The following is a 23,802-nucleotide window of genomic DNA, read 5'->3' as shown; positions in this document are numbered from 1 at the left end:
GTATATTCCCTTTAAATAAGACAAGATAACTTTAATCAAGTTGGTCCAAGAGCACACAAATTTCTGCTCAATTTATTCAAAATATAGATATTCACTGGAAGTCTTGTCATTATACACCTGGTCTCAATGGGTCGGATTTAACCCATTCATTGGTGTTACGATCGAGGTAATCCTATACGATATCACTGCCCGGCTTCAACAGTCTACAACCTGTCTAGTCTCTGGTGACAGTCGAGCAGTATTATTGGTGTGAAATCTTGATAAGTCAAACCTCAAGGGAACAGGTTCAAAATTTGATTCAAGCAGAGTTTTGAGATAAGCAGAGATATTGTGTATATCATTGTGATACTACTGAATGCAATGGCTTCTTTGACTAAACAGTTGTTTTAGTTATCAGAGTTTTATTTGACTCATCGAGATTTCACTGTGTGCAGTACAGTGCAAAGAGGTATTCTCTAGCTCAGAATCAATGGCCCAAAAGCGGGCCATCCAAAACGATGTTCAAATTATAATCTTTTGCTAAGAACATATTGCTTAATATAGCAGTGGATGAAAGTGGTCAGAAATGGCCTCAGATCACACCACAGAGCATCTAGAATCCAATTTGTTTTCGGGGCCCACTGGCGGGCCCCGAACCCCACGCCGTAAAGGCTTCGCACTTCGCGCTTGCATCAGTTCTGATCAAGGAATCCCCCCCCCCCAATTTTGAGAAGCGATTGACTTCCCTGCTAGCTGTGGCTGCGGACGATGATGTGCGAACAAACTTTAAAACTTTTTTTTAGAATGGTAAAATGGTCAATAGAGGGCGTCATACCAAACGCGCGTCGGGACCAGTCTAGTATCTAGACTTAAAAGAGTATATTTCCAATATATTAGACGGGTATCCTAACTAGAACGACGCTTAACCGAGAGAAAACGTGGGAATGTCGTGCTCCAGATGAGAAAACTTTGTATTTTGAATGATTTGAATCTACTTACCTTTTGAAGTGTAGTTTATTGTCTCGTTTTGCAGGGGACATTTGGACATACTGTTTGTCCTGAAAGCACGACAGAATGCCCAAGTTAACAGCAGACTTAATTGAGCAGAGCTCACAATACACAAACGCGCTGCGAGAAAGGGAACTCGATTTGCGTGGTAAGTGCAGGCGATATGCTGAAACCGTGTATTTTCGACACATGACTGTTTATAGTCTTTACCAAAACAAAAGTAAACTTGGAAAGAATGTTGCAACCTGAGGCCACTTCTCTTTTCATCTTTCATCTCAATGGTGGTCAGTCATTGCAAATTGATAATATAAGAGTAGACATGAATCTGGGACTGAGAGTGAGAAACATTTCCAATTTTGTTAGGAATAGGAAATACTTTTTTGACTCTCCATTGACTTTGTAAATTGTACCCAACTGACATGACTGAATTAGAAATTTTATTGTGGAACCTTTCCATTTTGCAGGAATGTAGAACATGTATCTTGATTCACCTAGTTGGTTGTGTAGTAGTAGTAATTATTATTACAGGGAATGGTACCTTAGGGGGGACATTCTCAAAGGGTTGTGCACAAAACTTTTCCAACTTTAATGACCCCGCACCCCAATTTCCCTTATCCTACCCCCAACAAATTCCGGTATATTTACGTTTTGGACCATGAGCAATCGATCTAGCCTATTTGTGATGGTAAAATTTGGCCTCTAAACAGGAGTTGTGATATTAGGGAGACATTGAAATGTCTTCTTAATCTCCGGTGTCACCCTAAGGTATAACTTATTACGAAAAATGTCTCCTTATTAAGGGTACATTAATTAACAGGAATTATGGGGAGTCATGAATATTATTTTCTTAGAAAACTAAAAACCATTTCTCTTTCCCAAATTCATACTTAGTTACCCATTACTTGTTTGGAGTGACAATGACTGTATGTGTCATTTTTTTCTTGCCAAAACTTTTCCTAAGATAATTATCAACGTTTATTGGATCATAAGAATGATGACAACTTAAATATGTTGTCAATTTTTGTTGTTTATTTTACCTTATAGGTTACAAAATTCCATTGATTGAGAATTTGGGAGCCACCTTGGACCAGTTTGACACCATCGATTTCTCAGATAATGATCTCAGGAAACTGGAAGGGTTTCCCTTACTGCGTCGACTGAAATGCCTGTTGCTCAACAACAACAGAATATGGTAACGTAAAACAGAACTTAACCCTAACCCCTGCTAGTTCCTCAGGACTACCCTGCTAAATCAGAGTCTTGCTAAACAGAGTCCAACCAGAGTTCCCTGCTCAATCCACTGTGCCTTATTTTCAGTTGTCTGCTGAATCCAAGAGAGTCCAACTTGGCGTTATAAATGCGGTTCAGTTGCCTGCTGAATCCAACATTTTGCATCAGGAATGTACACAAGGGGTTAACTGCTCAATCCAACAGGCTCCATTGGGTATATGACATAGTTGGATCCTGTTGAATTCAGCAGGGTTAGGATTAAGGTATGGGGTATATACTTGTATTTACTTCTTCATCATTTACATTGTAGAAATGAACAATAACAATTTAACCCCAACTGCCAAGACCCTTTTTGATAAGATCCATCCTCAATCCTTCAACATCCTCCAAATGGACACTTCAAAATCTTCCAACATGTACAATTTATTGAGGCAGTGCGGATGATAGCCAGAAGCACTAGGGATATGCCCAATATAACGTGGATCTCCATTATGCATGGCTGAACATAAACAATGCAGGGTACAGCTTAAGACCCCGACACAATGCTTCCTTCACAATCAATCAACACTTTTTTTGAGTACAGCCTAAATCCTTCAAAATCTTCCAAAAACCTCCAAAAACCGGCTGGTTGATTTTCTTTAGGGTTAAGACAGAGAAGTGGATGTAAAATTATGTGTAAACAGAAGCGGAGTTGAAGTTTATTAAGTTTGGGCCGCAAACATACAATGTACATGTACACAGCCCTTTGACCTTCCAACTGAAAAGATAAATAATAAACATGTTAGACGTGAAAGATTCTGGTCAAGTTTGACTTCATCAGATATTTTGCCGCAAATTTGATGAGAAATAAACATCACAAAGAAGCAAATGTTGCAAGCATTTTATAGATCGGGGTACACACTGACATATATATCATATCTAAATTGACACTAGTAAATTTGTGAATCCCCCCCCCCCTCCAAATTGAACCGCACCGAAAACACCACGCTTATAGGAAGTCTGTCGATGAATGGTAAATAAAAAAGGAACTAGATATAAAAGATTTGATTTTCTTTCTTTCAGTCGGATCACCGAGGGTTTAGAGCAGAACCTGCCTCGTCTTGATTCTATCATCCTCACCAACAACCTCATGCAAGAACTGGTAAAATCAATCTTTTGCCTTATTCTGGAAATCTTTTCATATCCGCCACTTTTTGAATAACAGGATTGTTTATAATACACAGTGAAACAAATGATCCCGATACAATCAGCCAATTTGGAGTAATTGCCCTGCAAGTTTTCCAAGAACCATATTGAAATAACACCTAATTAACCTTCCTACTATTTAACCCTAACTCCCTAGGCCTTTTTGCTAGGATGTAGCCTCAATCCTGCAAAATCCTCCAATTGGCCTCATGGAAAAATAGCATATAGCCTCAATCCTGCAAATTCCTCCGTTATTTCTTGAATATGGTCCATGGAGGGATGACCACTGCCTGAATCCTGCAAAATCCTCCGGCTATGTCTGTCAATAGGCTGAGGCAGAGGCAGTGACATCCTGGAGCAGTGCGGAGGATGTCAAGTATAATCAAGGACTAAATTTATGCACGGCTGAGCATAAACAACACAAGGTCCGGCCCAAGACCTTGACACAGTGCGTACTCCGAAATCAGCAACGCACTTTTGCCATGTAACCTCAATCCTGCAAATTCCTCCAATTTGCAAAAAGGATTTTGGAGGATTCAGGGCGGTTAGGGTTAAGAGGTCACCAATGGTCAAAATGTTTGTATCTCACCTCCTGGCATACTGTGTACAAACCAATGGGGGTCTTGACCAATATTGACCCAAGTAATAACCAGGCTGACAATGCATGTTTCCACAGGCAGGAGGGTTAAAAAAATGATTTGGGATGTCTAGAGTTGGTTCAATTTGTTTTGCTATGTTTTGCTGGTTCCAGTTGTTTTGCGCAAACAAGATAGGCCCTTTTGGACCAATTTTAAGAGCCCAGTTGATGGAGCACAACGCGTGCACGTACTAGTTCGTGTGCGTATGCATGACTAATTTTATTCTGCATGTTAACAAGCATCATCAGCTTTGTGTTCAAAGTCTGTCCCAGTGGTCTTCCCCCAACTCTCCCCTTCTTACCGTTGAGGGGGTGCTTGTGCACGGAACCTATACCTTGATGATAATTCATACCATCTGTGCATATTTCAACATTGTTGTTTTATTTTTTATGTGGCAATTTTCTAGGGTGATTTGGATCCCATGGCAAGTATCAAGACACTTACATCATTAAGGTCAGTGCAGTGGTAGTAACTTAATTTTTGTTTAGAATCTGATGTTCGCTGGTATCAGAGTGGCCAGCATATAGTCCCCTGTGTATCTGAATGATTGACTGACTGACTCGCTTAAAGGTATAGTCCATCATTTGTAATTTGTGCATTTTGTTCTTTTGAAGCAAAAAAGTGCTCAAGATCTAAAGAAGGGTGCTGAACAACTAACCTGATGAAGTTTCAGCTCAGCTTTAGCTGTATATTCCGAGAAAAACAGCATTCTAGGATCTCGATTTGAAATAAAAAGTTGCTTAATCATGTTTTGAATTGGGCCTGAATTCAGCGTCCGAGACACGTTCTCACTGAGCCGATTGCACCTACGCAATGTCGCGCACTGATCCGATGAATTGTAGCAACCGCGCTCGCGTGTGCATCGTGTCAACGCTTGCGCGCGTTTCGCCGAATAAAAAAACGAACTACTAACGGAAATTTCCAATGGTGCTTCTTAAGACGCACCGTTGGAAAGGCCTTCTTTCGTTGATTTCTTCAAAATGACAGCTTGCCAGAACGAATAATTCACAGGGAGTTTAGTCCCCTTACTATCTTTCAACCAAGTATGTTTTTCAACAATAATTACGCCAGTTACTTTTTGGATAGCTGCAAATGATGGACTCTGGCTTTAAATCTAAAGACGGGTGCTTAACAACTAACCTGATGAAGTGTTAGCTCGGTGCATGCTGTATATTCCGAGAAAACAATATTCTTGGATATCGATTTCAATTCAACAGTTGCCGAGTCATGTTTTGAGATGCACCCGAAATCAGCATCCGGGATGCTTGTCATTCAGCAGATTGCAGCTACGCGATGCTACGCACTGAACCAACGAATTATAGCAACCGTGCGCGTGTGTGTAGTGTCAACGCTTGGGTGCACCTATACATGGCTTCATCGCATCAAAAATGAACTACTAACAGAAATTTCCATGGAATTTGCAGCTCAGGCCATAAAACTAGTGCTTCCTTTTACTGTACAGCTTCCACAATAACTGCAAGGGGGCATCTACCAAAACGTACTTGCAATTTGGATATAAAGTTACTGAGAATAGACTTTATTTACAAGTTGGCCATTTTCAATTGAAACGAGCTAAAATCTTCATTTGTGGAACTTCGGAATAGAAATGAAAGCAGTGACATAAAGTTAATTACAAATTAATACCAGCCTGCTCTGATGAATAATTTAAAATTTGTGATAAGTATACTGTAAGACCCCCCAGAAAAATCTCCGGTTTCTTTTCTGGTATGCGCGCGTCGCCGTAGCCATGCGCGTCGGCAAAATGAAAATGTTTTTTTTTTCAATGAAAGATGATGTCTCAAAACTGCCAAGCTCACTGGTTTGAATGGAATCCTGCTGCTGCACAATTTTAACGTGTTTTTAGATGGGGTTACGATCGAGAGTAAGCTTTATGTGGCCTCTCTGGACTCCCATATTTGCACTAAGTTTAGTCGGGCACCATTTGCAGTCATCAACAGACATTTGAAGAAGAAGAAAACGGTAAAAAGCCGCGTCGCCGCACCACTTTTTGGGCAAGCTCCATACCACAAACCGGAGAGTTTATTTTATTGGCCTAATGTTTTAAACCACATTTAAAAAAAAAAATTTAAAGTTAGGCTTGGCATACATTAATGGTCCATCACCATCCCATTCAACAGTTTACCAATTTTGAAATACATTAAGAGAACATGATCTAAGGCCTATGGTACGTTTTTCAATTGTCTAACATGGCTTATTGCCGATTGTTGTTCAGCTTGTTAAGAAATCCAGTGACGAGTCGGAAGCATTACCGGTTGTACACCATCCACAAGATCCCACAGATCCGGGTGCTGGACTTCAGAAAAGTACGACAAAGAGTAAGTGCATCTTGATTTCCTGACCATCTCTCATAAAACAAAGTGTAACAGTTGGTCCTCTTTGTACTACATTACTCCAATGAAATACAAAACGTAATACTCAAAATTTGGTTGGTAAAAGTGGGTGTGATCCAGTTGCCAGAGGTACATTATAATTACAGGCTCCGGAAACAGTTTTGCACAACGGAAATCAATACAAACAGCCAGTGTACAGTAGAACGCCACTATAACAAACACTATGGAGCCCATGAAATTTTTATTCATGGTGGTTTTTTGTTATAATGGTTGTGCATTACAACAGAATTTATTATATAACCGACATACAGATCCTTGTCATTTGATTGGTGGAACTCACATCGCATGACATTTGTTATTGCTCCCATTCGCGTTGGGGCCCAAAAAGCCCCATTCGCCCATGGGGAATGGGAAAACTATTCAATAGTTAGGATCGTTCTTGTTTCATGACGGGGTATTTGTGTGCAAATGCATGCTGGTGTGCGCGTTCAGTGCTGCGCATAGCGCGTATTGATCCAAAGAGCCAGCGCTACAGAGATGGGTTCAAACATTTTCGTGTAGGGGTGGTTTGGAAGAGAGAAATACATTCCCCACCCATTTTGTATTGAAATAAAAGTTCAAATATATCAAATGACAGGGATATTTTCGCTTTGCCTCGTGAAATGGAGAAGTCCAGATTTTACCTTGCGATAATATTCCTCCCATTTCACTCTGAGCTACTCAATATTTGTATACTATTTCAGGAGCGAAAGGGGATGTTCGTTATAGTCGTGTCCGTTACAGCGGCATTTTACTGTATTGACCAACATAATGTCCACATTCATGAACATAGCAAACTGAGACATGTAAAAAAGGAAGAACTGAGGATGCTCTGACTAATACAAGTGCAAAACCCTGTGAGTGATAAGGTCCTTAACCCTAACCCCTAGGCTCTTGCACTAGAAAGTATACCAAACCTAACAAATTTCAACAGCTGCATACAGGTCTGTAAGCACTGGTACCAAAACTGCCAAACTCCAACAGGCCTTGTACGGGGAACAGTACTAAACCTGCCAAACTCCAACTGTTGGAGTATGATTGACTTGGTATGGATGGGCCTATGCATTGTCGAGTGATTGGATAGGGATGGTACCAAACCTAACAAAATAAAGCAATATGTACATGCACATTTGACCACAAGCTGTGCTGAGGACCATGGGTGAGCATACCCACGAAGAAATGCCAGTGAACTCCAACGTGTTCACAAATCTCATGCCCTTCTGCCCCGAACCTCACAAAATTCAACAGGGTCTCCCTGGGCCTTTGGTACCCAGTCAATCAAAGTCCAACACCAGCTGGCCAGTGTTCGGTACCAACCCTGCCAAAATCAAGCAAAACCCGCTGTTGGAGCTTGATGGGCTCAGGGTTGTTAGGGTTAAGACTCATTTTGTTGGATCCATTTACAGGAACGAGAAGCTGCTGCACATCTGTTCAAAGGGAAAAAAGGACAACAGTTGTCCAAAGACCTTGGCAGGAAATCTAAGACGTGAGTGCTCTTCCTTTTAACCCTTTTTATCGCCGACCAGTGGGGTATGCTTCTGTTCAGGAGCGGTAGATGGTGTTATGGGCATGGGCGCACTGGTTTGCCTGATAATGGCACAAAGTACATGTGACCAGTGGCGGTGCCAAACTCTCAAACTTGGGGGGGGGGGGGGTCATTTGAGGCTGTTTTTAAGACTGTTTTTAAGAACACAAAACATATAGGGATCGACCGCAAAAAAAAGGCGTCACGTGCTATCCGCGCATCCCCTTGTTATATGTATCGTCTTCTCATGGGCGATGTTAGCCATTTTGTAGTAAATTGCCAATTAACCCCCCCCCCCAAAGGTCGGGGGCTCGTAGCCGAGCGGTTAGAGCGTGGAGCTACAGAGCGGAAGGTTGGCGGTTCGAATCCCATTCGGACCAAAAACTGGAAAACTCTCTCTGAGGACCCAACAGTAAAATGGGTACCTGATTCGTTCAGGGAAGGCAAGACGGCGAGAGAAGAGGACTGGGCCCCGCCACTCATATGCCGCGCCCAAGACACAATGGACCTCTAACATCCCACTGCCCCTACGGCCAGTAATGGCTACGGGACCTTGACTTTTACCTTACCCCCAAAAAAGGAAAGAAATTCTTAAAATTGCCTTGTTTGGGAAATGCTCTGCACGTCCAGCATTGTAGTCACTTAATGAGGATTTCTTCTGCCGTTTTAATAGTGTCCTGCACAAGTAAATGGACTGTTTTGAAGGAATTTGTAAATTGAAAAAGTCTGGGTTTATGAGGATGACATTTTATCATTGCAGGTTTGTACCAGGGGCACCCGTTGGTGGTGAGGGGGACGCAAAGCCTGGACCATCACCTCAGGATTATGCTGCTATCAAGGTAAATGACTATGGGTGTGTTTGAATAATACTACCTTTTAACAAATGCAATATCTACCATGGTATTAAGATCCCTGTGTGCTTCATGGTTGGGCATCATAAGTTTAACTTATCACTGTTTGTCATGTGACCTGTCACAACAACATGAGCATAAATTTAGACTTTATAAGATCTGAGATATTTGTATTTTTGGATTCTGCAGAACAAGAGCTTTCTAATGTATATAACATTTTGGGGTACTGAGTTTATAGACCACCAAAATTGAAGTTACAAAAGTAATTGAAAGAAAAAAATGGCATTTGAAATTCCTGCTGTCGTATTGTAGCGAATGAAAAGTTAACTCATAAAATGGGATAAAAACAGATTTTTAAGATGCTTTACAAAAGGTCGAGCTCCCACTAGCCTTTTGGAAAAAGCTTGTACCTCTACGGTTGCTCATTTTTTCCCCACAATCGTTCAGATATTCAGACAAAAGAGGTGTCATAACCAGGCCATACAACCCACATACTATTGTATGAACACGAACCGTAACCATTGGGCCACGAGGCACTGCCCGCTGTTCATTGCACTATTTTCTTTCCCGTGTTTTCCAGGCTGCCATCGTCAATGCCAAATCTCTGGAGGAGGTTGAGAGATTGAACCAAATGCTCAAGACAGGACAGGTTCCAGGGAAAGACGCCCACAACAGAAACCAAACAGGTTTTTGTTTTGTTTGTTTGTTGTTGTTTTTTGGTCATTCTTACTTTTACTAAAGTTTGTTGGCCATAATTCTGTGAATTCTACTTGTATTATCTCGCATTCATCAATGCCTAAGACAGTTTACCCATTCCTATTGGTCGAGAGCCCGTCACGTGGCCGGTTTTAAATGGTTGATAAAGACCCACTGGCTGGTCTTGAACACTTTTCCAGGGTCACATGAAATTTGGACTCCTATGAAATCTGGTGCCTTTTACTGCTTTATTGCTTGAACGTTCACAATTTTCACGTAGGCATGCTCGAAACTACCAGTGAGTCAGTATATCATAGTCCTAAATTCACAATACACCAGCACAGCTGCGTTCTGCGTCACATCGCGTGTCTCCCGCGCAAATCTCCATATAAGGAATTGTTTACGACGAACTCGCGAGAGGGACATACAATCTAGCTAAAGGGGTGTTTCGAAAAACATGAAGTAAAATTGTTGAACAAAATCGTTGGAAATTTATAATTTTTGACTTGTTTTGACGTTTCGACGTATTTTAAAAGGTTTGATATTTTGACCGAAAAGGTATTTATGAATGGGAATAAATATGTGCTTGGCCGGTATTAAACACTTTGTTTAAGACTGGTTGGAGTCTGGATGCTGATATTTACCTTCGGCTCAGGTAATTATCAGCATCCAGACTCCAACTGGACTTTTGAGTGAAGTTGATACGAGAACTGTTAGGGAGAACTATCGCCTTTGGCTTTCGTGACCCGCAAATAAAGTTTTAATGTTTCAAAACTCAGAATCTTATGCTGCAAAATTCTGTTCAGCGTAGATGTTTTTAGTTCTTCTGAAGTTAACTTATTTCGACGGCAAAGCTTTTAATTTATTGTCATTTTTTTTACAGCTGGAGAAAGAGACAAGATCCCCACAAGATAAAAAAAAAACTCCCAGGAAAGAATTCCTCCAAAAAAATTTAAAAAGTCGTGATTATAGATATTGCCATGATTAACAAATATAAAACATACCAATTGTAGCTCACAAATTTCTATGCCAGAAATTTGGCAAAAGTTTCACCAAAATTTAAACAAGCAATGCATAAAAATAGTCATATTCCCGCTATTATGAAACACTAGAAAACTACAGATGTGACTTTCATTTGTATGTTTAACAGTTTCTTGCAAAACACAGTTGTTGGAGCAAACAACGATTCAGTCGATATATGTGTGAAGCATGCTTCATTGTTGACGATCGTTGCAATTTTTGGATGGCGAATTGGGTATTTCACTAGACTTGACTCAAGTCAGAATTGCTTTAAGTCGGTATCTTAAAAAAAAGTAGTGAACATCACTTAGTTTACGTCTTTCCAGATGCCCGACAAGGTACACTTTAGCGTGCGTTCCACTTCAGTGCCGTATAACAATGCCCACACACTGTATGTACATTGTACAACACGCGTATGACAAGTACATGTGTGTGCATGTATTGCAGAGCATGTGCATACTGTACATGTGGTGCAAAAGTTAGCAAGTCTAGTATTTCACAGACACGTGCTAAAGTGTTTGTAGTTTGCTAGAAATGTTTTTGTTTTGTTTTTCAGAAGAGATTGAAGAGGAAGAAGAAGTGGAAGAGGAGCAAGACATGGACCAGGCTCCGCCCCCGGGAGTGGTCAATGGAGCAGTCATGGTGTAGCAGGACGAGGCTCCACCCCCGGGAGTGGTCAATGGAGCAGTCACGCTGTAGCAGGACCAGGCTCCGCCCCCGGGAGTGGTCAATGGGGCAGTCATGCTGTAGCAGGATCAGTCAGGACTTGTTGACATTTGACAAAAACTCTCTGAAAACATTCCTTCGTCGTCGCACTACTACAGCCTTCAAAACTCCTCCTTATCTGAGAATGCAGTCAAGGGTATTTCAAGTATTCAAAAAGAATTGGATAATTTTCAAATGTATACATTTGAGCACAAGAAATGGTGTAAAACATGGTCTAGTCAAAAGTTTTGTTAGAATTTTGTCCTTACTTCAGAACAAGTACCTTCCTTTGATTTCATTGTCCGTTTCCATGAAAGTCGTTGATTGTTTGGCCCAAACTGGAAACTTCTTTATCTTGATACATGTACTCGTGTCTGGAACACTGGCTTAACAAACTGGATGAGGATTACATGTTGCATCAAGTTGTTTGATTTTGAAATACTGGAGCTTTTTGAAAACCTTGTTTTTATAAAGTGAGTGTTAAGTGGAGAGAGAATTGTCAAATATCAGCATTTAACCTGAAGGGCACAACGTGATCACGCTGTTTGTACATATTAAATTTTACAGTCTAGAGCGGCATTTTCAGCTGCATGTTATTAGTAGATATTAAGCTGGAAAGAACATAACCTGGAAGGTGATTAAGAAAATAAGTTTTATTTCATATAAAAAAATGATCCAAGCTACTAGAAGGAAATTGTGAGACAAGTTACTCTGTTTTTTTTGGCTGTTTAATGACTGCAGTACTTAAAAAAGGCTTTGCAAGAGAAAAGGTTGAAGGCTTCATTTTTCAGAAGTTCATGTTTCTTTTCTTTTGTTAAAATTTTGTTTTTACAGATTATTGGGAAGAAAACATGTAGTTTCTATAGAAAAATGTTTGAAAAAAAGCGATAGTGTTTCACATTCACAAAGGTATTTACTAGGTATTATTCAACAAATGTAAGTGTATAAAGCAAGTCATGAATGTTTTCAACGATATTTCTTAAAAAAAGTTGTTGTTTTACGTGTGTAAATCAATAAGATAATGATTTAGGGTGGTACCATATGACAAATCTCATTCATAAGTTTGAGAGGTTCTGAAAAGAACCGGGGGGGGGGGGGGGGGGGGAACACAAGGTTTCAGACAGTATACCCATTGTTAGCAGACTGATGATGGGCAAAGCATACTGTTCAAATCGTTGAGGTCCCCCCCCCCCCCCCCCCCCCCCGTTCTTTTCAGAATCTCACAAACTCATAAAAGAGATTTGTCACATGGTGCTACCGTAAATCTTTATATTACTACTACCTTTAACCATGCAAACCTTACAAATCTGGTCTGTATGTATTCAGCTGTATTTCACAAGACATCATGCAAGTAGACATCTTTGTTTGTTTTTTACTGAAAGGTTGGTTTCTTTTTCTTTGTACAACTTCCTTGTCAACATTTGCATTATGAAAATTCAGTTCAATGAAAACCCATGAATGAAAGTTGAAAGGTTAATTAGTGAAAGAACTTAGCTTGTTGACAGGATAGGTGTGTGTTTTGTTTTTGTCCCTCCCAAACTTATTAAGGTATCTTTAACAGCTATGTTAGGGGTCAAACAGAAGTCAGTGTGTATGTACTTTGATGTAAAATCTACAGATAACAAAAAACCTGAAGTTTGAATCACTTCAGTTATGCCCAAATGCCCCCCCCAAAAAAAGAATCAGTAAACGTCCTTATTTAACATTAACTGTCCAGGTTATATACTACACATGACCTTCACAGTCAAAAGGTTGAGAAGCGATGAAACAGGGACATGGATTAACAACAGTGTGTTAACTTTACTACCATTTTAAAAATAAAATGGTCGTCCATTTTACGTTTTCTGCTAGGTCCCAAGGGTTTGACCTGTGCCAGGGATTCATTTTTTTGTATGGATATTTAAATTTTGCAACCTATTTTGTGAATAAATTCTCCCCATTCCATGAAATGTCATCGTCTGTGTCTTTGAGTTTTTATTGCGAATATTGAATAACCATATTAACCTCAACTCCTTCGGCTGCTTGCGCGTTCTTTCACCCTTGGCCGTGTAAATATGAAAACAACAGTGATTGACTATTCAGAGCTTTAGGCCCCCCCATAGAACAGCCACTTTTGTCTAGCCCCCCCCCCCCCCAAAAATACATAAAAAAAAAATTGCACTTTTTGTGACGTACATGCGAACCGTCTCCCCTGAATAAATAGTCATGAGAAGGGTGCATTTCTACACTTAGTTAATGTAGGGTACGTGCCTGATTGTAGGATTTTATCAGCGCTTCCCAATTGACAATATGTCACACCCCCCCCCCCCCCACCTAGATTTTTGGAGGCGTAAGTGTCCGGAGAAAATAACCGGTCAACATTTCAGCACGCCGCCCTGACAAATTTCTGGATCCATCCTGCTAGCCCCCCAAAATATTGGCTCTAGAACCGCGCCTGCTGCATGCACTAATTGTGGTCGCGTTATCTCCAGCACATCATGTCGCATAAAAACACTTATTTCAAGACTGCACGGTTCCTTTACGATATGGAAGGCTCATTTTCACGAAAATACCAGTATTTTGTGTTGTAAAAGGGACGACAGAGGTACGCACATTATAAATTCCAGCAACGCAACATTGAAATCTCTTTTTCGAAAGGATTGATCTTGCAAAAAAATGTCAAAACTGAAGGGGGGGGGGGGAGTTGGGGGTCAAAATCTCCCTGATCTGTCTAAAATTTGTTTCATTAAAAATAATGTAGATATGAAAACAACAGTGATTGACTATTCAGAGTGTACTGCGCGAGTATTTTGAGGGCTGCATGCAAGTGGCGGTTCGGGGGGGGGGGGGCTTTTTGTCTAGCCCCCCTAGAACCGCCACTTGCATGCAGCCCTCGAAATACGCGCGAAGTACACTCTGACGTACATGCCAAAGGTCTCCCCCTTAATAAATAGTCGCGAGAAGGGTGCATTTCTACACTTTTAGTTAATGTAGAGTACGTGCCCGATTGTAGGATTTTATCGGCGCTCCCCATTGAAAATATGGCACGACCCCCCACCCCCTTGATTTTTGGAGGCCCAAGTGTCCGGAGAAAATAACCGGTCTACATTTTAGCATGCCTCCCAGAAAAAATTCTGGATCCACCCTGCTAGCCCCCCAAAAATATTCGCTCTAGAACCGCGCCTGCTGCATGCACAACTTGTACTTGCGTCATCTCCTGCACATCATGTCGCATAAAAACACTTTTTTCAAGACTGCACGGTTCCTCTACAATATGGAAAATCTTAAAAGGCTCGTTTTCACGAAAATACCAGTAGTTTGTGTTGTAAAAGGGACGACAGAGGTACACACATTATAAATTCTAGCAACGCAACACTGAATCTCTTTTTTGAAAGGATTGATTCTGCAAAAAAAATGTCAAAACTGAAGGGGAGGGGGAGAATTGGGGGTCAAAATCTCCCTGCTCTGTCTAAAGGGAAGATACAACATTTGCAAACATCAAAAAAACGAAATGATCAAATTATCACGAAATACCTTACTGGATTGTTTAGAATGGCTGTCTAAAAAATCCTGTAAAATCTTGGCTCCTGGTGTGTTGACATTTTCAAGAACAATTTTTCAAACGCTAGTCGGCCGACCAGCGTTGGAGAAAACTGGCTTTGTTCAAAATCTGCTCCTAATTTTTCATATTTAGTTATTACGTGTTTTCTTTACATTTGATTACACACCTGTGAAGGGGTACAAGCCTGCTAGACTGATTATCTGACCTTACAATTCCCAAAAGTCTATAAATTATGCTCCGTTTCATCTAAAGTGGGGTCAGGGAACCAGACTACAAGAACATGATTGCTTTTCTTGGTTTTTCCAGCATCTACAAGCCCAAAACGTGAAACAAGTCAGCGTAACAATATTTGCTATAACATACTTATCCTCCAAATCCTTTTATTTCTGAAAATTGCAGCAAAAGCAAATGTACATTCCCTTTAAAATTTGTTTCATTAAAAAAAAATCCCCCCCCCCAAAAAAATACTGCAAATAATGTCCGCCTGTGCACAAAACATGGAAAAAGCCAGCTTGGTTAGGGGCATTTGTACACTGTTCTGCAAAAAAGGTGGGAAATAATCAGCGGATTTGAACAGCGCCCCCATCATTGAAAGTACATGTATGGTACAAGCCCCCCCCCCCCCCTACCTATTGATTTTTGGAGACCAAGTGTCCAAAGAAAAAAACCTGTACGGTACATTTCAGAATTAAACACATCCACTGCAGTCCTTAATTAAAAAATACCAGGGGTTAAGATTGCACAAAGTACAGCAAGATAATGCCAGTTGACTGCATGTACAGCTAATGATAAAACTGTTCAGACTTCATGGCAATTTTATTAACATGAATCTTACTATGAAAGGCCACTTCAAAAGGAATCAGACATGTTTCATTTTTATATCCACTGCACTACATTTATTACAAAAACATTTGGCATTCCTTTGGCTGAAACTATCCTGATATTTAAGTATATTTGAAAATATATATATTTTATTTTGCAATTGGAATGATAACATAAAACTTTGCCATTACATCAAGCTATTAATCAGGCTGATTATTTCAAATTTGAACGCAAGTATAAAATGCGTAACCACTAAGAAATAACTAGCAATGTTTTCTAAATATATTTTTCCTCAAAAATAGCCACTTTCTCAAAAAACAATGCATTTATGAATAGTTATAAGTGGAGTGCTGTGGCCTCGTGGTTAAGGGCACTGATTCGTGGTCTGTGGGTAAAGCTGCTCATTACTTCTCTCCACCCAGGAGTAAATGGGTACCTGTGAAGGCAGAGATGGTTATTGTGATTGAATTAGCTTCCTTGCGCCTAACAGGCTGCATCGAGCTGTATACTCCCCAGGGAGCTGAGATGGTATTCGGAATGTTCCATGTGCCCAATGAGCAGGGGTAATAATGATGTAGCGCCTTGAGCACCAGTCCTGGTGGACACGTGCGCTTTATAAATATCCACTTTTATATATTTATTTATTATTATTAAGTGTATTTTTCAATCAATCTTTGGAAATCTCAACAGATTGCATCATTTTTTTTTTAAAATCTATCTGCTGAATACTCCTCAGTACATTTTTGTTCACACATCTTTGTTAATTTATTAGAACCCACAATCCTTTCACTTATAAAATCACACATTTTACATTAGCAAAAAAAAAAATCACTGTAGTCTAGTTCCCTGATTACATACACACAAACATACGCCGCAGTAATCAAGGAACCATTTTCACTGCAATCAACTGAATCAAAGTGCGGTTAAAACTGAGAGTAAAACGAAAACTATAAAATAAAGCACACGCTACATGGATATACATACGGTTAACAAAACAATTTCTTTTTCCTCAGTTGTGCGTAAGTATACCTGTCATCTGAAAAACTAAAAATACTGATATTCGGTACCCACTATTAAAATTTGTAATTTAGTATAATTTATTTTGGCATCTTAAAGTATTACAAAGTCTAATTGTAATATGTTTGAAGTACTCAATAATAAAGTGAACAAAAGCTGACTTACTGAAATTCAAAATTGTAACTTTTTCCTGCAAAAATTAATATGTGTGACTTTAAAACATGTTATTCTATATATTTAAGTTTATTTTACATTATTTTAACTTCACCTCATCTGAAAATTATGAAAAATTTCTGGCATAATTCATTTTTCAAACGGTAGGCCTGTTAGAATCAAACACGTATAATTTGGCCCCACATTGTTATATTTTCAGCAGCTTGTTTTTTTTTTCACGGCACAGTAAATACAATTTTTTTTTGGGCAAAACTCAAAATTGGTTTGGTAATTAGTTCATGACATAATTGTATATCATTATGAAAAAAACACTTTTGGATTTTTATACTTTTGGAGTTTGATTTTTTAAATTTTTGCATTTGTGAAAGATTATCTTGTCAACACGCCATGACAAATTGTTTTGGAAAAAAAAAAATGGTTACATGTAGTTGACCAGGGGCCAATTTCACAAATCTTGCGACTCATCATGCAACTTTAAGACGAGTCCCTACTCTAAGATAAATCTTAGCTAAGACGCATCCTAAGAGCAATTTCACTAAACCCATCTTAAGCAAGACGCATCAAACTACCAATTTGATGACTGTTTCAGGTTTGTTTTTACCACTTGACAAAACAGTCGAAAAAAAAAAATGCGCAAAACCCGGTGCATGCATAGAACACAACTTTTCGCCAGAAAAATTACTCTACTCGATAAATTTCACATGCAAGGTAGTTCTACACAAAATACGATAGAGTCATTCTTACTCATCGTTTCATCACTTTATTTTAAAAAGTCAAATGGGTGTCGACGTATAGGCTAATTAAGTTTTGTAAACAAGCTATTGTTGTTAAAACTAGCCACGTATCAGAAATCTTTTCAAATCTGTTTCTACAGCAGTTTTCTTCCTCAAAACTATAACTCTAGACCGACACTCGTCTGTAACGGCAATGATTTCCAGAGGATATACAAATTAACGCTTGCTTTAATGAGATAAGACGACACTCAGACCGATCTAATGTTAAGATGAGTTCAGCCGCATTGCTAAGGAAGTTAAGACGTGTTGAACGCGTCTTAAGTTTGGTGAAATCGATCCTAGGACAAGTTGCGAGTTAAGATGACTTACCCTTCCTAAAACGTGTCTTAGCGATACATGAAATCGTCCCCTGATCTTGCAACCTTGATTTTAATCAAGCAACAATTCCAGGAAATATTGATATAATTTGCAATGATAAATATAATTTCTCGAGATTGATTTTTTTTTTAAGAGGAAGCAATGAGCGGTACCCCACGGTTAGGTACATAAGACGTTTTCCTGTCGACCATCTTGATACAGTCGACGATCGGACAGACGCTGACGCACAGCGTGCACCCTGTGCAGTCCTTGGTCACGTGCGGCAGATGGGTCAGGGGGTCAAAGGTGATGGCCTGGTAGCCGTTGTCGTTGCAGGTCATGTAGCACTTGCCGCAGTTGATGCACATCTCCTCGTCGATGAGCGCCACCACTTGTTGGGTGTTGTCCAGGTCGCCGTAGGTGCCGATGCGATCCAGGGCGCGGCCAATGACTTCCTGTGTATATGAAATCAAAACTATAAATTAAAAAAAACTAAAAATCACAGCTGAATCAGATTTGAAGGTTTGCAGTTACATTATGTGAGTTGTGAGATTCTGAAAAGAACCGGGGAACTTAACATTTTGGACAGTATGCTCTGCCCGTTGTTCTTTTCAAAACCTCACAAACTCATAAAAGAGATTTCTTGTAACTGCTGCAACTGCAAACTTAAATCTTAATCATAAGATGAAGTTGCGTTGGGTTCGGGTGGGACTCGAACCCACAACCTCCTGCTATCTAGTGCAGACGTCTTACCACTCGACCACCGAGCTTGTGAGATCAGTTGGCTGGTTCGAATCTGATGTAGCAGCGGGTACCGCAATGAAACTATTCATAAGATGAATTTGTGTCGCGGTGATGTAAATCAATATTAGGTCTTTGCCCTTCACTGAAGTATAAACACTATATACTCAGTGGTAACATACTGAGTATACAGTGTTTATAAGTCGGTGCGGAGAAGGGCAAAAACCTAATAGTGATAAACTTAATCTTATTGTATCAGATCTCAGTCCGGAAAAGCATGGACAATTTTCAATGTTTAAAGCACTGCACTTCACAATAACTGCGAGTTTAGATTTACCCTGATGGTTGGGATGGTTTTCTTGGGTTGGTTGAGGGAGCGTTCCTCCTCCGATTGGTCCGGGCTGGCGTCCAATGGGGCCACTTTCCTCTTATAGTCGGCCAGGCGACGGATACGCTCTTGCTGGTAGGGTCCAAATGATGGTAGATGCTGGGAAAACAAATGCAATTACGTATGTAAACAAAGCCTGGCATGCTTTTCTTGTTTACTTATTTTCAGGCGTACAGTTATTGAGGGTTTTCCATTCCATTTGGATTTGGCTTTAGTACTCATTCAACTTCATGGATTAGTTTTGTTTTTATTGATTTATTTAAGTTATTTATTTATTCGATAACGAACAGCAGAGACCAGCCATTTACAAGTATCATAAAAATATATCTATAGTTTTATTTACATTTAAATATATTTTTGTGTTTAACCACTTCGTACCGGGTTTACTTTTGCCGAACATTTCAGAATTTTCAGATGGCAAAATTTCCCAGCCAACTCCTGATATACAGTTAAACGCCAGAAATGCTGATACGCAAGAGTCATTTCAACAGTATTTGTACGTTTTTTCTTGCCGAAACCTCATATATTTCAATACTCCGGGGTGTGCACTGGAGCGTAAATTGTACAACAATAGGCCGTGCACAACGGCCCACACAAGGGTCAGCACACGGTCCGCCTCAACAGACAACATGGACTTTGTGTGTGTATAAAAAGCACGAGGTAATAGCATGTTTAGACGTCACCAGGAGGCGAGTCGAGGCAATCTTGATGTCTTAACCCGTCAGCTGTGCCTGGGTACAAAAACAGCCAGTGTGTTTTATCACGTCCTTCAACGCGAACTGGTTAAGGAGAATTTGTCACAATTAATTTTTTTTATAACATCTTTAGTCTAATGTTACTTTTGTGCAGTTATCAATTTACATTATTCCTAAGTTTTGGAGTCGATTAAATTTTTTTAAATTTAAATAACACTTTGATTTTAGCCAATAGCTCCAGACTGGAGAATAGGCCATGACCTCTCACTTAAATCAAAAGGGGTCTGGTACCTTGCCTACTATGTCAGCAACCTTGGGCACCATCTTGCCTTTCTGGTGTCTGGCCGTTGGAGGGCTCTGACCATCCCAGTGCTCAAAGGCATCCATGCTCTCTAGGTATAGCAACGTCTTGAGCCCTGTCAAGTAGTCCTCAATCAGGGTGAAATCCTGGTTCTGAACGGCACTACAAACCTGCAAGAAAGACAATACAAGACAGTGTGAGTGAAGCCCGTCCTTCATTTTTAAAGGAGCGCGATCGCGCAAGCGTTCCTACTTCGTTCCTCGACTATCTCAAAGGAGTGCAAAAAATAACGCTACTCAAAAATCAAGAGAGGGCTTAATATGAACTCATAACTGAGTTCATATTAATGAAAAGTCAACAGTACAGGGCGAGTCAAAAAAAAAAAAAACCCAAATGTCGGGACTATTATTTTATTGAAGTTCTACATGTAGCACTTTCAAAATCTAGCACATGAAAGCCCAATTCATAAGCTTTCTTTAAGTACAAGAATAATTCAAATCACTCACGTACTTTTCAAGTTATGGAATTTTAAACACAACCATCGTTTGAGTTCTTTCCACGGATCACAAAAATGGTGTGCATTCTTTCAGCAAAATGAAAACAATTCACACACAGCCCTATGTGATTTGTTTTCGTTTTGCTGAAAGAACACACTGAACTTTTTTGTGATCCGTGGACAGAACCTTAAAACGGTGGTTGTGTTTAAAAACTTGAAAAGTACGTGAGTGATTTGAATGATTCTTGTACTAAAACAAGGCTTATGAATTGGGCTTTTATATCCTAGATTTGAAAGTGCTACATGCAGAACTTCACTAAAACAATGGTCCCAACATTTGGGTTTCGTTCTTTTTTACTCACCCTGTATTATGGAACCAGTCTTCTAAGGTTGGTCACATCTATTATGGCCTCCGTGCACAAGTACCCCCTCGATGGTAAGAAAGGGAGAGTGGGGGGGGGGGGGGGGGGACTGGGAGAGACATTCAAACTCATTGACAATGACACTTGATGAACACCTGGAGACGCTGTGCCTTTGTGCACCTTCAGAATAAACTAAGTGGGGCGTACTTCGCGCTATACATGCACGAACCAGTATGTGTACACAGTGTGTCCCCTCCGCTGGGCTTTCAAAGTGGTAAAATAGCGCCCTCTCTTGTTTGCGCAGCTGTCCATTACCTAATGCTTTGGGGTTTTGAGCAACAAATTTTGTACCCACCTGAAGTGCGGCTGCCCCGCCGTGCAAGTACTGCAGGCCGACGTCCGCCGAATCAATCCCACCGGTAGCAAGAATGGGGAATCCCGGGAGGGCGTTGGCGATGGCCGACACGGCGCGTAGCGCGATGGGCCGGATGGCGTTACCGGACACACCGCCGTAGGTCGTCCGCTGTTCCTTGCCGACGGCAGGCCATGCGCTGGAGGAGCCTTTGATGCCCATCAGGCCTGAGACTGTGTTGGTGGCCGTTACGCCATCGGCTCCACCTATCCATACCCAGAGGAGGAAATCATATCATAAACATATTGGCTGTTTCCAGTTGTAAATTAAACTTGGGGACAGCACTGATACATAGCTGCCAACATTTCAAAATCCCAATTAGTAATCAACCCGCGCGGTCATTTTCAACTGCTCGTTTTATCAAAAGCTTTACCAACATAGAGTACAGGTACATGGTTTACATGTACACATACATGTGCATACCCTTCTTCTTGTGAATAATAATGTAATGTAGGCCAAAAGATAATTTAAAAAAAAAAAAAAAAATTTTTTTTTTTTTTTTTTTTTTTAATTAATTTTTTTTAATGTCTGTATTTGTTTGTTGGAGTCAAATAAATAATAACAATAATAAAATATGCGCATATTTTTTTGGAGATGCATGCTATCGATGTGGAGTTTCGAGTTCGTATCAATGTTTTTACACACAATGATTTAGGGCCACCGTCATGACCGTATGCAATAGAAATATCCCGCCAACATACATGTACCTTGCAAACGCATGCTGATTTATCTTTTCTGGACGTTGTGACAAACTCAAACTGTAATACCAATTATTCCAACCATACTCTTATTAAATTCCATGATTAAATTGTCGCACTGATGGGTCTCAACCCGGCAAAAAGCGACCAAATGTGCTCACGATCGTCACTGAAAAGTACTCACATACAGTACACACAACCACACATCCACGAGATGCACACAAATGACACACCATTGAAAAATAGTTTTAGTCTGGTCCTCAAGTACTCCACTGCGCACACTGCATTGATGTCTATCAGGTGCTTGACTGCATTCTTATTAGACTTGTCACCAGTCCATCCATTATCGCGACATTTCGCCAGAAGTTTTCGGTCAAAAACGATACTTTACAAGTATTTTTTTTTTCATTAGGTAGAAAATGGGAAATTCGTAATGTTTTAGTGGCAAATCGTATTTTCGTAATTTAACAAACAATTCGTAGTAATTACGAAAAATTAGTAACAGTTGGCAGCTATGCTGATATCACTACCTCAGGGTGCGTTTCCACTCACGCAAACATTGCTGACTTTTGCGATAATTTTGTGCATAGTCAATGGGAAATCATTGCTAACATTGGCGTTGTTCGCTAAAGTGGAACGCACCCCAGATACATCCCCCTACACTGACACAAACAGACAAGTGAAGAAGAGGAGCAAAAACCCCCAGCACAACGTACCGTTCTTAGCTGCCCGGGCAATCTCAACGATAGACGTGACGTTGGGAGTCAGCTTGGCAAAGAAGGGAATCTTGACGTTTTCCCGGACCCAGCGACAGATGTTCAGGACTAGCTCAGGGTTCTGGCCACAGGCCAGGCCCATGCCTCGCTCACCCATGCCATGAGGGCAGGAGAGATTCAACTCCAGGGCATCTGCACCATGGTCCTATAGAAAGGGAAGCAAAATCAATCACACAATGCCAATTCTTGTGTTCACTAATAAGCCCTGTAGATCATTCCAAGGACTATCGCAGTACACTCAAGGTTCCCTTCAATGTTCAGATAATCCATCCTGGGGCAGTTGCATTGAACTGTAGCTGTGACAATGCGTCCACCATTGAGGAGAGCCTCCATGAGTCGTCAGTGATAGCGTGCTTGAAATGCTCTACAGTCAGTCACCAAAAAAGTATCCGTCTCGGTGGCATATCATAGGGGGTGGGAGGTGGGGGGGGGGGGGGGGGGGGGGGGACATTGCCCCTCCTGGCAGATTTTTTTGAAAGAAATTTTTGCCAGAATTATTTCCATAAATGTTAATAAAGTTCTGACATGAAAAACAGAAGAAATCCAAGCTCCAAATCCATTACAATGTTACGTGACAATCAGCATATATTTTCCAGTATGCACAATAATGGTCAGTTTTGAAGAGCGCACTCATTTGGAAGATGGGTACCAGCCACGGCCCCCCCCCCCTCCCCCCGACCCAACCCTTTTGATTTTACGGAGGCCAAGTGTCCGGAAAAAAAATCATCTCTACATTTCGGCGCGGATGTGCAGTTGCGGTCCCCCCCCCCCCAATTCAATCTAAAAATTATAATTGGAGATTGTAAAATTTTCTAATTTTTGATTTTTAGCAAGATATAAACTTATACTTGCACCTCAACAAGAGTGAGTGCACAATAATCTCTAGCCGCCTTGCATGAAAGTCTTGCATGAAATGATTGTGCGTACAAGCCTGGGCCGCCGTCCCATGCAAAAATCATGCTGCGCTATCGCGCTAGTCTGTCCCCGAAAATTGACCAAAATAAGTCCCTAGGTTTCCCATAAAATATAGCGTGCTATATAGCACTATATGCCACGTGACC

General features: G+C 40.5%; 2 protein-coding genes across 4 annotated transcripts in view; one reads left to right on the top strand and one right to left on the bottom strand.

Annotated features, from left to right (window-relative positions):
• The first annotated feature begins 863 nt into the window (after window positions 1-863).
• Window positions 864-12,419, top strand: LOC119743081 (U2 small nuclear ribonucleoprotein A'-like). Of its 3 annotated transcripts, XM_038219425.1 has the most exons (10): window positions 864-1,135; window positions 2,032-2,179; window positions 3,280-3,358; window positions 4,447-4,493; window positions 6,274-6,376; window positions 7,837-7,916; window positions 8,716-8,794; window positions 9,387-9,492; window positions 11,079-11,128; window positions 11,231-12,419. In XM_038219425.1, exons 1-10 carry the CDS (start codon window positions 1,054-1,056, stop codon window positions 11,270-11,272), a joined length of 816 nt encoding a protein of 271 aa, XP_038075353.1. In that variant the 5' UTR covers window positions 864-1,053; the 3' UTR covers window positions 11,273-12,419. The 3 variants fall into 3 exon arrangements, with proteins under 3 accessions (XP_038075353.1, XP_038075354.1, XP_038075352.1); XM_038219426.1 differs by having other exon boundaries at window positions 11,082-12,419; XM_038219424.1 differs by having other exon boundaries at window positions 11,079-12,419.
• A 3,893-nt stretch (window positions 12,420-16,312) lies between these two features.
• Window positions 16,313-23,802, bottom strand: part of LOC119742816 (dihydropyrimidine dehydrogenase [NADP(+)]-like) — a 30,983-nt gene continuing 23,493 nt past the window's right edge. The window contains exons 12-16 of the mRNA XM_038218997.1: window positions 22,682-22,886; window positions 21,211-21,473; window positions 19,988-20,167; window positions 18,951-19,100; window positions 16,313-18,327 (exon numbers count right to left, since the gene is read on the bottom strand). Coding sequence (XP_038074925.1) covers window positions 18,022-18,327; window positions 18,951-19,100; window positions 19,988-20,167; window positions 21,211-21,473; window positions 22,682-22,886 — 1,104 coding nt within the window. The 3' untranslated portion in view covers window positions 16,313-18,021. The remainder of the gene's footprint in view (window positions 18,328-18,950; window positions 19,101-19,987; window positions 20,168-21,210; window positions 21,474-22,681; window positions 22,887-23,802) is intronic.

Source organism: Patiria miniata, unplaced genomic scaffold, assembly GCF_015706575.1.
Source record: "Patiria miniata isolate m_02_andy unplaced genomic scaffold, ASM1570657v1 HiC_scaffold_6, whole genome shotgun sequence".
NCBI lineage: Eukaryota > Metazoa > Echinodermata > Asteroidea > Valvatida > Asterinidae > Patiria > Patiria miniata.
Note: the sequence above shows the minus strand (reverse complement) of the source record. Positions and strands in the feature narration are given on the sequence as shown.

What these genes read in the sequence shown, in the direction of transcription:
- LOC119743081 (XM_038219425.1), top strand. Translation starts at nt 1,054, where the DNA reads ATGCCCAAGTTAACAGCAGACTTAATTGAGCAGAGCTCACAATACACA. An exon ending in TCAGAAAAGTACGACAAAGA is followed by an intron (nt 6,377 to 7,836) that starts GTAAGTGCATCT and finishes ATCCATTTACAG; the next exon opens with GAACGAGAAGCTGCTGCACA. An exon ending in CCACAACAGAAACCAAACAG is followed by an intron (nt 9,493 to 11,078) that starts GTTTTTGTTTTG and finishes TTTGTTTTTCAG; the next exon opens with AAGAGATTGAAGAGGAAGAA.